The 15,145-nt window shown below is 41.8% G+C and overlaps 1 protein-coding gene across 1 annotated transcript; it reads right to left on the bottom strand.

Annotated features, from left to right (window-relative positions):
• Positions 1-349: 349 nt before the first annotated feature.
• Positions 350-13,969, bottom strand: LOC136504129 (trafficking protein particle complex II-specific subunit 130 homolog). Its single transcript, XM_066498996.1, has 21 exons — positions 13,727-13,969; positions 12,812-13,041; positions 12,476-12,657; positions 12,066-12,249; positions 11,878-11,968; positions 11,100-11,260; positions 7,555-7,644; positions 7,274-7,435; positions 5,951-6,012; positions 5,687-5,777; positions 4,868-5,019; positions 4,544-4,760; positions 3,839-4,384; positions 3,394-3,606; positions 2,835-3,201; positions 2,661-2,751; positions 2,438-2,522; positions 1,556-1,739; positions 1,151-1,431; positions 914-1,004; positions 350-798 (listed from the first exon to the last, which is right to left on the bottom strand). Exons 1-21 carry the CDS (start codon positions 13,788-13,790, stop codon positions 620-622), a joined length of 3,723 nt encoding a protein of 1,240 aa, XP_066355093.1. The 5' UTR covers positions 13,791-13,969; the 3' UTR covers positions 350-619.
• Between the last annotated feature and the right edge of the window lie 1,176 nt (positions 13,970-15,145).

Genomic DNA, 15,145 nt, shown 5'->3' on the forward strand with positions numbered 1-15,145 from the left:
CCAACAGTATTTTCCTCTCACAATAAACCAGCACCAGCCAGCCCAAACCAGCCCAGAAACCAACCAGCGAACAGGCCGAAAGTAGAAACATAGGGTGATAACCTATAGAATCAATTTACATCTCACCCTATGAATTTAGGATGGGCTTATATGTAAGCTTTGAAATGTGGTGGAATGTCAAATTCCAAACTAAATAACATAATTTATTAAGTAGATTTCAATTCCTCCAAATAAAATGATCCAAACAGCCCCTAATAAGAATCATCTTGAATTGTGGATTTGTCTAAGCACAAGTATCATTTGAGTCCGGATGATTTACAAAAGGCAATCTGTCTGTAACAACACAATCTGAAGAACAAATCTGGCTCGCAGTTTCACAGAATACTGGGGAAGCAGTTTCGTGTACCAGTCAATGTACAATTGTACACTGAACATGGCACAACAGAATTACAAGAAACACATTCCGGTGAAACCATGTCTACACAAAAACACAGTCTCGCCAAAAACAGACTCTACAGCTCATCTATGTGTACCATGTCTACACAAAAACAGTCTTGCCAAAAACAGACTCTACGCTCATCTATGTGTAAGTGCCAGCAAATTGACTGCCCAGGAAGAATCATGCCGCTGGTATACAGTAGGAGGTGCTGAGGGCTGGAGGAAGGACGCACACCAGGTGAGGCCCTGCTGGGTTGCAGCTAATGTTTGCCTCGCCCACCTCCGGGAGGCCCAGCTGCGGTGGGTGGACGTACCCAGACACCAGTGGCATACATGTCACCGTGATCTCCATCCTTGAACCTATGAGCAAGTGCAGTGTGATGTGAAAATTGTCAGTCTTTTCGTTTCAAATTGGATTGGAAGTCGTCATTCTCTGCCAGACATGGATTGAAACATCTGGTACCAAGGTTCTTACCTTGCTCATTTGACAACGATACGTGACCACATTTCCTCCCAGCAACCATCCAGTTCTGCGGGTTTGCCTCAACCTGATAAAGTATTTCGTCCTGCAACACAAAGTCCTAGTTTAGTTGTAAAGAAAACTTCCCATGGTTTTATCCTTTATAAGCTTACTTATTGACTGCATAAACAGTTAAACACTAAGGCACACTGCTGAGTGCTGACAGCATAATTGAGCAAGTTCTGGACTTACAACGGATATGGATGCATCCTCCGGGGTTTTCAGCCGTTCGACCCTCCACCTCATATTAACTAATTGCCCAACCCTCAGGCAGGCAGTAGAAAATGGAAGGAATCCAACTGCCAGACAAGGATCCAGGACAGGTCGCTTCAGTCTGAGTGCGATCTTGAACAGAAGCTCTTCAGAATCACCAGGTTTGATAGGTATAGGAGAATGTGCTCCAGTTGTTCTGTCACCAGATATCCCATAAGTGATATTCAGCATGCTGTCTGCATTTTCTGCCTCATCCGCATCTAAAATATACCATGAAATCCATGTGTCAGTAGACAGTACTTGTTAACCCTAAGAGGATTGTAGCAATGGCAAACAATCGTAAGGGACAGCCAAAATAAAAGACAGACTATATGATAGACTTACCCTTTGTACCACTTAACCGTATCATGAATAAAATTCCAGCTTTGGAAGAAGGAGCAATAACCAGAGGGAATAAACTCAAAGCTGGCCGTCCATCTCCTTTGCCCAAGTGCTCAAATCCAGATTGAAGATCTAACCGTACATCCTTTACATGCAGTGTGGCCTTCACTTCAGAACGTAATATCACCTGAAATGAGCAGAATGCTAATTGAGATTAAACATGACCAGAAAAAACTATTAACTATTATCATTTCAAATTGCAGAAATACACAATTATCATTGCCAGAATTTTTGCTAATGCTGCCGCTTAACACAATATCAGAACATGTCATGGGTGGCTTTGACAACAAGGTCAGCAACATGTAATAAAATTCACATATATGAGAAACCAACTTATGATTCAGCACATGTTTAAACATGCATAATATTTTGATAGGAAAAGAACTCTTTAGCACCTAAAGGTGAAAATTGGTCAAGTTGTAGAAGTCACCTTGATGTGCATGCAAAGATCAAGTTTATATACTTTTTTTTGAGAGCCAACAAAGACTGTTACTTGCATGTTTCAAACTAAAGTACAAGTGTACGGGCACGTATTTGCATGTATTTGCAAGTCACCGATTTAGTGTTGCCATTGTCTGGTCAAACACATGGACCCATGTCCCATGGGCACCAGAAGCACCCAAATAGGCAAAAAAAAAGTATGATTCATGGAAACTTATGCCTTCCACAGAACTAGTGGCGGAGGAAGAAACTCATTTTTTTTCTTTGCTAGGGGGGCCAATAGTATTATTTAAAAAAATGTGTGGATTACAAATCTTGTAGTGCAACAATTGTCACACATAAGCAATGACTCTCATGCACGTGCCAGACAGGAGAGAACTCTACCTGTAGAAGTAGACCTCCATCATTGCACTTGTCCACGACGCGTGTGCTTACATGGAATGGGTTAGTAAAATGGACTGCAATGGTCCTGAAAATCACAATAGTAAACTTGTTGAATATATGTATCTAAAGGATCAATGTATTGAAAGGTATCTCATCTTTTCTCATACAATGACAGACATGACACAGCTCTTCTGCATATTCGAGTTAAAAAATAAAGAGATACCTTTCAAACACTTGATTATGGAAAACTCCAAACTCAAGCTTGAGAGCAATCATTCTCATCCCATCTACAACGCTCTGTTTCTGAGGAGACACTGAAACAAGGAGACAAAGAAAGGTCAACTAACTGATTGAAACATAACAAACATAGTGAATTTATCACTTGTTACATACAGACCTGGGGATTCTCCTCTGGTAATTGTATCATCAATAGCACGAACAGGAAACCAAACAAGAGTAGTGACATCACTAGCCCAATCTGGAAGTTTTATCTTTCCATCTTCAATAGGGATCTTTTCAACCTTTCCAGCTTCGATGGAGCCATTGGCAGAATTAGCACACTCCATATCACTTCCGTAAATTTCTATTTCAATCATCTGAGACTCCTCGATTTTAAGTTCCGCACCAGCATCGATATGCAATATGCCACCTTTTAATGAATAGTCTATTGGCTTAACGATTAATCCAATCCATTGGAGCTCATTCATAAGCAACGCAGAGGACACAGCAGGTGTAATATCAACTAAAGCCCTTGGTTTTCTCACCTACAACAGAGAGACGAAAGCAATGAGAACATAGCTATCTTAAACAATATAACTAACCATGTTCACTAATTACAAGAAACTATGCCCCGATTTTGTTTTGAAGTATAGCTAGTATCTCTTATTGGCAGATTAGTGACATGGGACTAAGATTTTATAAAACAGTTCAGGTCTTCGGCTCATTTTAGCAATTACCTTCAAAACAGGTCTTGTTGGCTTCTCAAAACTCATAAATTCATCAGTTTCAACTGGACCATCTTGAGAAAATCCATGCGATCTGAATGACAGTTTGCCAATCTGTCCAGTGAGAGCACCCAACACATAGGAGCCAGGCTTTTGAGGAGGAATGTCAAAAGAGATGATATTTCTACCTGGTACGAGAACATGAGAATCTGAACTTTTAATTGCCTGCATGGATGGTAACATTAAAACCGTTAGGTGACTAAAGAATATATTATGTACGGTCATTTCTCTAGGGTTTGGATATACTTTATCATAATAGTTTTGAATTATGAAATCTGTTCTGCAGGGATGAAACTGAATTTTACTTGAAAGCATAGTAGTGCATTCAAACCATGAATAACAGAATAAGACATGCCACAGAGGAAAAGGGTACCAATCAGTAATGCAGTACTTGTACCTTGATACCTTCATCTGCACTAGAAGAAGCTGACAATCTTAAACTGAGAGACACCAGTGTGATGTCATCTGGGAAGCCACTCCAAACTGCTACAGATAGTGTACCAGGATCTCCATCACATAATTCTAGTGGTGGACCAGCATTTCCAGCAAATGTAATTAGTGACGAGACATCAAGGGGCACAAGATGTTTCATTTCACTGTGAGCAAGTCGAACAACTTCTGACTGGAAAGCTTGCCGCTCTTTAGATGAAAACAAGCCACTGTCCAGAGAAAGTAACTTTACACAAGAAGCCAAATAACCAGCTTCATCATTAAGAATCTTCTGGCATTCTGCAAGATCAGGAAGAACATCTGCCAGCAGCTCTTCCCAGCCTTCTGCAGAATAGAGAGCGCAAACTTTCTCATAGGATTTCACAGCCAGGTCATAATTTCCATGCTTAAAGAACAGAGCTGCAATCTCTCCATCAAGAACAACTCCATGTCTTTTCCACCAAGAGTGGTGGTAATTGTCAGCTGCACCTTTAGTAAGCTCCATATATCTTTTCTGTAACACAAAAATAATTACCGTTACAGTTCATCTTTATTGGAATATGTGGTCCAGTCATTGTCTCTAGATCAATTAGTTCAAGGAAAACACAGAAGCATTATTAGGAAACTTAAAGTTCATAACGTGTATCTATTGTGATGAGCATGAATACACTACCTCAAATTCTACTAGTGATGAAAGTGATGTCATAAAATCAGGATCTGATATCGTTTGTTTCAGTGCATGCTCAGCTGCAACATGAATTTCTGACAATCTCATGGGACGATCAAATGGCAGTGAAGTCTCGGACGTTGCTGGACCTGACATTGTTCTTGTCATTGAGTTAGAAGCAGATCTGTGGGGAGGAAGTTTTGAATTTGCATCTAAACCTGAACTGCCCAGACAAACATACACAAGTATGTAAGTAAATAGAAATTGTAATCTAAAGTCTTATACTGTAAAGACAAATGCATAACAATAGGGTGAAATGATAGTCCTTACCCATCAGATGAATCATATAGCTCAGATAGATTTCCAACAGAGAGAAAAGCCCTGCGCCTATTAGCCTCACGTAGAAGTAAAGAAGGTTCTAATGGCAGAGGTTTCCTGTGAATGCTGAAGAGCTTTTCTCTTGATTTGACTTGAAGAACCATCTGCGAAGGAAAAGGATCCACAACTTTACATTTTGCAATAAGTGTGGCAGAAATGGATTTTGTATAACAAAGAACAGAGTAGCAAATATGAATCGGTATAGGACCTCACACTATAAAATTCCAGTGTTTAGCATTAAAATTAAAATTATTAAATCCACTGCATCCCATCTTTCATTAAATATAGAAATTGTCAGCAACAGCTTTGTGTTATCGTTCAATGGTCCTCACCAATACTTGTCTCCTGGATACGTTATCAGATCTATTATCCTATTTTCCATCAAATGTTTAGTTATATTTTTACCATTTGTGATTTGTGATGTACCACTAGATTTCACACGTGTGGGAAAAGGAATTTTTGCTGACAGTGAGGGGGGCCGGCCCTACATGCTAGAGAAGCTGTAATGGAACATGAAAACATGGAATATCAATTTCGCATAGTCAGTTTCCATATTTCATAGTCCATTTGGCAGCATTTTTTGTAGATTCGTTTTTTTAGCATACCAAATTACAGAGATGGACCAATTTCCAATATGTTAATGTTATCGGTTGGGAGGATATGGGCCAGTTAGGCTGAACAGGAGGGAAATGTGACTTTTGGTGTAAGAACTATCCACACAAAATGTAATTAGAAGCAATGAAGCAAAGCTGGAAAAAAAAAAAAACTTGCCTTCTCCTTTTCCATTATTTCTGCTGATGAATCAGGAGGGATTGAAGGCCATGTAGCTGGCTTTGGCCATGGTAACATGCTTAAAGATGCACTGGAAGCACATTAAAAGTCTCAGTTTGAATGCAAGAAGGTATTGAGTAACTAAAATGTTGCATCTGCAAACTTCATTAGGACTTAAAAAGGACAGGAATGCAATCTATCTAATTTGACTAGCCAATGGAAAAGGCGAAGTCAGTAAATAAAGTAGCAGCATTGATCTTGTACCTGTTGACTGGACTCTTTTCTATCTCAACCCCATAACCAATCAAGTAAGCAAGCCTCATAAACTGCAATATTCATGAAGAGTGACATATAAACAAACAGTGCTTTCTGCTGTATACAAATTCGGGGAACATAATCCAGAAGATAAGTAAAAGATCATGATGGCAAACTTGAACTATGGGGTATGAAGAAGCTAATAAACTACAATAAAAATACAATGGGGCGGCATTCGCCAATTTCTATCTTGAATTTAAAAGCCACAATGGTATATAAGTAATAGTAATGCAGTCATCCATTAGTAACTCAGGACCAATATAATAATGGTTTAACCAATGTAATTGGAGCCAATATAAGACAGTAAATCACTCATTGTGAATTTGTGATTGTACATTTACTTTCTTGGTAATCACTCAGGACCAATATAATAATGGTTTAACCAATGTAATTGGTAAGCCACAATGGTATATAAGTAATAGTAATGCGGTTTTTTCCAATCTTGCCAAAAAAAAAAAGATTGGGAGTAGGTTTTGGAAACTCTTGGAGATGCTCTAAATAAAAAAGAGTGATTACCAAGAAAGTAAATGACTCATTGTGAATTTGTGATTGTACATAAAGAATCCAAGTTATAGCTTCTGTTGTGTAGATAATGATCATGGTGCTAGGCAAATACTAAATAATTGGCAATTCAGATTTCTTTTATTTTATTGTTTAAACAAACCGCATCAAGGTATGCTGCATGTACCAAGTGTGAAATGCAGCATTTGAGAATTTGCATGGATAAAAATAATCTTGAAGTACTAAATTGGCAGCTTAGATTTAATTAATTTAATTCAAATATTAAACACTCTTTTTTAAGTAGAGACCTTGGTTATTAGCCCTGGAGGCCTTACATTTGATTTAATATTACACTTCCTACATTCTGAATTTCCTGTGCAGCAGCTACCAAGCTCTGTTAAGTACAGGAATCTTGAGAACATTCCTTAAAGCCTGAATGACTAGAAACTCATTCCTTAAAGCCCAAAACCCAAGCTATTAAAAAGGAGGCCAAAAGATCCCACATTAGGTGGGTCTGGGAAAGGGGATTTCTAGACAGCCTTACCCTTGCTTAATTTTGCAAGGAGGCAGTTTTGAACCCAAGACCTCCACCACAAGTGGAGAGACTACCACTGCAAAAGACTAGCCTTCCAGGAAAAAAAAGAACTACCAAGCAATATTTGAAGTATTGTTAGGGCTACTGAACTACAGATAGGAAAGCATAAAAGCAGAATTCAGAATAAAAATAAACCAGACAATCGACAGTGGCATAACATAAGTACAACAACTTGCCTTAACACGACAGAGGGAATAAAGATCACCCTGAAGACGATAGAACTCTTTCTCTGAGTCAATAGCAACAGATCCATCATCATAATGCGAACTTGTAGACTTTATCAAACCCAAGCATGCAGTTATCACCCATACTTCACGAAAGCAAAATGGTAGAGCATTCTGAATGAGAAAGGGTAAGCATAATCAGAATTAAATATGCAAGCACTTCAATGACAATAGTCTTCCCAGAACATAAATAACTCATATAGGAAAGAAACAGTAAAACAGTAGTTACATACTTCGTGCAAGGCTAGTGTCTTGGAAAAGCCAACAACAAAAGCATATCCTCTGGCAGCAACCTCAATTGGGCGAGACAATTTAAACAATAACTGCACAAAAGGTGAAATGAAAATAAATGATAAAGGATTAAAGGTGATAGATAGTTTTCAGTTGGTGTGACAATCATCAATATGAACAATAAAGCAAAACAAAGTCTAGCATAACATTGGTACTTGCAAATATCACGATTGTGGGGGATATACCCCGGGTACCACAAGATGGTACACGGGCCACACCATCCGAGGTGGCCCAGCCCGTGAGATCAAGGCGTACATGGCAAGATTACAAGTTGTACTAGATATTGTAAATAGTACTAAATAGGATACTTTACTTGTAACCCTCCTCCTCCAGAGTATATAAGGAGAGGCAGGGGTCCCCTAGCGAGGGAGGTTAATCTGTATACATCTCAGTACAATACACCAAAGACACAGGACGTAGGGTATTACGTCGACCAGACGGCCCGAACCTGTCTAAATCGCTATCTCTGCGCCTTGTGTCACCATCTGGTTCCTGATTACACGCATCCTACCGATAATCTACCACCACGGGCACCCCCCTCGGTGGACTGCCGACCATATTTCGTCGACAGTGGCGCGCCAGGTAGGGGCCCCCTTTAGGGGTTGTGTGTGCTGATCCACGGCGAACCAGATGGGATCTCAAGATCAATGTTGTTTGCGACTACGACCTACAGCGGGACTCGCCGTGCTTCCCGCGTGAACCTTCCTGCCAGATCGGGTCTGCATGCATCAACGCCGAAGATTTAAGCGTAATATCATGTCATCACGTGATGACATATCTACACCGCCATGCAAAGCTTCCGTCGGGCACACGGATGGCAACAGCAAGCAAGCTAATTATGGATATCATGGAGACAGAGGCTTCCGTGGATCACCAGATGGATGCATCTACGATGAACCTCCGATTGCTCGGACTACTAATTCGACCCCGGGCCCAGAAGTCTACAGACCACGTCGACCACGTCTCGAGCGGCCCCGCCGAGCTCCGACCACGACCACGTCGACCGCGACCACGTCGATCACGTCCCGAGCAGCTCCGCCGAGCTCCGACCACGTCGACCACGACCACGTCCCGAGCAGCTCCGCCGAGCTCCGACCACATCGGCCACCAGACCACGTCGCAATGATGATCGCCGCGAAGAACGGCGCTACGACAATCGCGACCACAGTCATGGCGACAGGCCGAAAAGCTCGAGGACCGGACAACTTCATCGCGACCAACCAGATGTCTATCCAAAGATAATTTTCCTCAACAACGCCATCCACGGCAACCCAGCTTCTCGCGGCAGGCGTTCAACGATCACTGTACCGGGGATACATGCAAGAGGTGACGTCAACTAGTATATCCATCGTATTCATGCACGACGGACATGCAATCCAGCAAGATCAAGGCGACGACATGTGGAGTTTCGTCAAAATTGCGGCAACTCGGCGTCAATCCGTGACGGCGGTTTTTTTCCATCATGTCGTCCACGACGGCCCTCATGTGCGTCCGTCATGAGGCCAAAGTTCCGACTAGGCGTCGGCTCAATCCACAGCAGCATGAAGACAACGCAAACTAGCCAAGAGTTACGCATATACGCGTATACATCTACACAAGTATACATGCAAGCCATCTCATTGGGCAGAAGGCCAAGACGATTTGTTCACACGCCCAAAAGCTAAGTGAATTCTCAATTAAATATTTATTACTTGATTTCTATTCAATGACACACAAATCTTTTTATTTTTCCTCATGCACCATCTCGCGCGGCATCTCGCGATGACCGAAGCAAGATGCGTGCATGATGGGATCATCGACTCAAGGCACACGCCTGCCGCTGGAGCTTGGAGGAGAGGGTGTACAGACACAGGTCGGAACGTCAAGGCCAAGTACATGAGCTCCGGAGCACTCGGAAGCCAGACGTCGATCAACTCATGTTGAGCCATCGGCGAGCCGTGTCGATCCGTCAAACAAGCCGTCCGAGCTGTCTAGCAAGTCACGACGAGCCGCGTTGAGCCGCGTCGAGCCGTTGAGCGAGCCACGCTGAGCCACAAGCGAGCCGCGTCAAGCCATCTGTCGAACATCGCAACACGCCGACTACTCCCACCGGTCGTCAATAAAGCTAAGTATTATTTTTAATTGAAAATTTCTTCGATCATCGTACACCTCCGCCGACCACCCTAAGGGTGTGCTCCGCGTCGAATTTTCTCCATACATACAATCCAAAACATGTATAAGTTTTTACAACGGTTCGCCGATACGTTTTCCTTCCTGCTTGAGAATCCCAGAGCCGGCACTGTCTCCGGCTCCACCCCACGTGTGCATGAGAGCACACTTCCCAGGACGGAAATCTTTTTCTTTCTTTTTAAGAGCACCATACATTCTTCGGACAACCTATTTCTCCGGCGACAATGGTGGTCGGAGATGTCAAGAACTCAAGCCTCACTGTTTGGAGAAGGTTAAAATGGCGTGTCGCATCAGAATACATGGCGCTCGGGGACTAGCTGTGGGGGATATACCCCCGGGTACCACAAGATGGTACACGGGCCGCACCATCCGAGGTGGCCCGGCCCGTGAGATCAAGGCGTACATGGCAAGATTACAAGTTGTACTAGATATTGTAAATAGTACCAAATAGGATACTTTACTTGTAACCCTCCTCCAGAGTATATAAGGAGAGGCAGGGGTCCCCTAGCGAGGGAGGTTAATCTGTATACATCTCAGTACAATACACCAAAGACACAGGACGTAGGGTATTACGTCGACCAGACGGCCCGACCCTGTCTAAATCGCTGTCTCTACGCCTTGTGTCACCATCTGGTTCCTGATTACACGCATCCTACCGATAATCTACCACCACGGGCACCCCCCTCGGTGGACTGCCGACCATATTTCGTCGACAACGATACATCTGAGCATAATTACAAACCTTTTGACATTAACATGAAAAGTGACAAGCTTGAAACTAGATCATTTAAAAACAGAAATCAGTTCTTTCATATTTAGTCCACTAGCTCTAAAGACTGCCCACTTGTAACTGAAAGAAAACGAATACAATAGGTTGAGATGCTTGCAAACATATATTACTCCCTCCGTCCAGGAAAGAATACAATTCGAGCATAGGACCGAGTCAAACCATTTTGAGTTTGACCAAGTTTATACACAAAAGGTATTAATATTTATGATACCAAATAAGTGGCATTAGATTCGTCATGAAATATATCATCATAGTATACATATTTTGTGTTGTAAATATTTATAGTTTTTCTTTTGTATAACCCTGGTCAAACTTTAGAAAGTTTGACTAAGGCTAGAGCTAGAATTGCATCCTTCTCTGGATGGAGGTAGTAAATAGTAAGTAATAGTGTAACAATGCAGAAACCATTTCAATGTAGCAAATTATCAACAAAACAGAAAGAATCCTTGCAGACACACAGATGCAAGACATTTTCCACCATATCTAGCTTGCAAGGTGCAACAACTGCATAATCAACTATGTACAAACCTTAGCCTGGCAAGCAAATATGTATTGTCTAAACTCAAATTCTCTGAATACGTCATCCTGAACAATTTGGGTAAGTGCTTTGGCTCCTGGATTTAGCAGCGCAGCCTGGTCATCACCAGTATCTAGTCCACCAAATTCACGGTGTTTCCCTGGAGAGTTCACTGCATTCATGGGAACAAGGTTATATTTATACTAAACAAGCAATAAAAAATAATTGACAATAAGTAGGGATGAAAACAGACGGAAAAAATTGCGTACCAACCGTTTCCGTTTTCTATGATATGATACCTTTCCGAATTTAGCCAAACATAAAAATTTGCCATTTTCAATTGGTTTCACAGCCATTTTCAACCATTTTTTGTAGTCTTTAATTACTAAAATGTAGAAAAATCCGTACCAACCATTTCCGTTTTTTATATTGTAATACCATTTCCATCCGTTTTCATCCCTAACTGCAATTGATATTTATTGAACTAGAAATTCTAAGACAAGAAAGAGAGGTATTCATTGATAATGAAATTATAGTTTTCAAATGACAAGAGAAAATATTACAAATGAGGAATTTTAAGGTGCATGTAAGAAATGCATGATCATGGCACAACTACAATAATGTGAATACATGAAGTTACTGTAAGTTCATAAAGAAAACTTCATTACTAGCCTTATTATACTCAAACCCTGGTAGATAGGAACCAACGAACAAAGTATTTTTTATACAAATCTACTATGAAGCTCAAAACTGAAGCAAGGTCATTGTCAGATAAAACTAGATATAAACCTGATTCTGAATAGCATAGTTCAAGTTCATCATATTCACGGAGTGAATCTTCATGAAGATTACTCATCTCAAACATGAATGCCAAGCTTTCCTGAACATTAATAAGGAAAGGAAGTCAAATAGAGTAACAGTGCCACTGAAAAATGTAGTTACAGCCGGCAAACATCACTGTGGTTGCATTATTGTACCTTAAGAATGAAGAAGTTGCAGAAGTTCCATATTGGAGTGAACCGTTGCTCACTTAACCTCCGTATTTCCTCTTCATAAAACTGAACCCGCCTATCCAAAGTGTTTCTGATGCAGTCCACCATTTTAGAGTCAAAATCGTCCCAGAATTCCTTGTCTGATCCATGGAGATCAAACTTGCAGCATCTATATCAGAAAATGAGCAATTTTTACACTGTCACTACTCACATTGTTTGTAGTAATGTTTTACCCAAGAGTCCATAGAGAATTCAAAAGTGGAAATAAGCTCATGAAAGAAAACATAACTGCAAAATAACAGCAAATGAAAAGCTGGGTTGGAACAACTGGAAAATTTTAACATATGCATTTTTTTCCCAAACAAATACTATCGTGAAGAAGTCGTAACAAATACCTTTCTCTCTTTTTGGTGTTGAAATCAGCCTCCAGCCTAGCATATACTTTCTTTGCCATCTTAGTTGCTTGATCATTGCTAGGATGGGCCTTCGACACAAACACAATGAACCATTCTCGCTCATCGTTTTGAACAATTAATTTGAGGCGAGGCTTAAGAATGGTCTTGAATTCATCAAGATCCTGCACATTTTTTATATAAATAAATATTTTTTTATATAAATAAATGAACGGCAAAGTCATCCACATGGTCCATTTCACGAGTACTGTTGCTTGAAAACGAATCAAAAGGATTAGCATACAGTAGGATCAAGGGGGCAATGTGGGTGGGGAGTACCTCACAAGTAACAAGAACAACAGTCGCATATGGCTCCCGGAACCAGAACAAGTATTGTTCTTGTGGGAATCGACTCCGTAGTCTTGAATCAGTAGTTTGTATAAACTCAGCTGGTAGATTGTCAACAAAAACAGGATTCCTTGCCTTGTTGTTGAGACAGGCCTTCTTCACTGGCACTCGTCGTTCAAAACTTTCCTTGACATTTAGCCACAGGTTACTAACATCTTCAACTGTTACAAAAGGCAAATCAACATGTGAGAAGGAATTTGCACAAATATACAAACTTGAAAGCACTTCCGTTGACAGCAAAGAAATAAAAAACTATGTAAGTCAACTTCAACTGTGATCCAAATTTACCCCTAGAGGGGTTATTAGTCCATCCATGCTAGCTACCCATGCACACAGGTTGCAGCGCAGTAAGGCCGGCGAGTGCATGCTCTTCCCTACTGTCAGAGCCTCTGTTTCCGAAGCAAAGGAGGTGATGGAACAGCATATTACTAGTGATTTTACATGAGTACTTTCAGAGTAACATTGTAACTCGTCATGCAGGAAGAAGATTGAGCTACCAAAATGGCAAATCGAGACCTCTCACTGTTCATTCCTTAAGCAATCTGAAACTAGTGAAAGCAGAGAAAAGAAAAGCTTAACAAGTCTGAAACTATCACTATAGGCACTTAGATGCAACCAGCAGACACTCAGCTACACAACAATACAAAGACAAGGCACAGTAACACCATTCCTGCACGAATCTAGGCTCGTTTGGATCCTTCCAGATCACACAGCAGCGAGATCAGGCGGACCAAGCTACCCAGATCGCGCCCCAGCAACGACGCGTGAGTCGCAGCAGCGCAGTTCAGATCCTTGGGACTAGAATTAGGTTTTTTGCAATTTAAAGGGGAGGCGGCAGGTTGGTACCGGCGATGACGATGCGGTCGCAGGTGGACTTGATGGTCTGGAACTGCGCGAGGTAGTTCGCCATGGCTGCCGGCCGAAGCGGCGTAGGCGGAAAGTGATGGGCTCCGCGGCGGTACTAGTGCCCCATGCGGGCCGCTACAGCTCCTGGGAGGTCGCCGGATGCGCGGGCGAGGCGCGGGGTCCCCGAGATGCGGAGGCGACGGGGAGTAGCGGGGGAGTCTGCTGAAGACGAAGGCGCTAAACGGGTCGGGTGCGCAGGAGTTGCGGTTACGGACTGAGAATACTGACAAGATGGACCCTCCGCTTGCGTGAACTGTCATGCAGTCGGCTCATTTGAGTTTGAATAATAAATAAAAAAAGTGTTGTTATTCTATGATGCTGAATTTCTCCCATGCCAAAGATGAATAGAAATTATCAAAAAGAGTGAAAAGATATAAATAACAATTAATATTTAAATAACTCCTCAAATGACGATTTAACATGTGTTTGGTTTAAAGATGTGTTTGGATGGGATTGTTTCATCCTTGATTTTATGGATGAAATGGTTCCATTGTATGATTGGTTGAGAGGGACGAGACCATCTTTGTTCACTGAGCAAAGCTCTAGTGTTTTCATTCAGGTGAGCACCAGACGTTACAATGCAATGCCCACCTTTTCTTCGGTGACAGCTTTTGATGGCTATCCAATAGCTCAGCCAAGTGACAACCAGCATCTCTCCAGAGGAGCACCGTGAGCACTCTGATGCCCCTTTGGAGAGTTCCAATGAATGCAAATCAATTGCACAGAAGCTCTTCTCTCCCTCTATGTAAGCATGCCAACTCCAATTTATTTTTCCGAACAAAAAGCCTTAAGTTAGCATTTTTAGAGGATATTGAAAAACATTTTCACTTGCATCTCACCGCGTTGCTAGGTCTATAATATATGGAAGTTAATCATCATCTAGCGACACTAATTAACCATGTTAGTTTTAGAGTCCTCTCTGAACAGTACTGTCGGTGTTTCGTACAAGCACCGGCAAGTAAATTTATAGTAATGCGCGTTAGGTTCGGATGGTGCGCTAAAGGACACAGGAATTATACTGGTTCGGGCGGAACGTCCCTACGTCCAGTTTGTTGCTGCTTGTGTTATTAGCACCGTAAACGATCTGTAGTAAGGGATACAAACTGCCGAGAGAGGGACTGGTCCCAAGTCTCTGATCGAAGGATTGAAAGGTGGTCAAGAGCTTCGTAGCTGCTTGAATGTGTGTGAGTGCGTTCTATTGTTCGGTCCTATTTTTTCCCGTCCGTTTGATGGAGGACATGCCTCCCCTTTTATAGATGAAGGGGCAGGCTTTACAAGGGTGAGAGCTTCAGTGTTTCGTACACTACCTAGTCTTGTGGCTCCTGTTTACCTGGTCCGGTCCCCCATTCTGATGAGTGC

The sequence above is a fragment of the Miscanthus floridulus genome, chromosome 14 (assembly GCF_019320115.1).
Source record: "Miscanthus floridulus cultivar M001 chromosome 14, ASM1932011v1, whole genome shotgun sequence".
NCBI classification, from domain to species: domain Eukaryota; kingdom Viridiplantae; phylum Streptophyta; class Magnoliopsida; order Poales; family Poaceae; genus Miscanthus; species Miscanthus floridulus.

What these genes read in the sequence shown, in the direction of transcription:
- LOC136504129 (XM_066498996.1), bottom strand. Translation starts at nt 13,790, where the DNA reads ATGGCGAACTACCTCGCGCAGTTCCAGACCATCAAGTCCACCTGCGAC. An exon ending in GTGCAGATGAAGGTATCAAG is followed by an intron (nt 3,607 to 3,838) that starts GTACAAGTACTG and finishes CCATCCATGCAG; the next exon opens with GCAATTAAAAGTTCAGATTC. An exon ending in TACCAGAGGAGAATCCCCAG is followed by an intron (nt 2,752 to 2,834) that starts GTCTGTATGTAA and finishes TCCTTGTTTCAG; the next exon opens with TGTCTCCTCAGAAACAGAGC.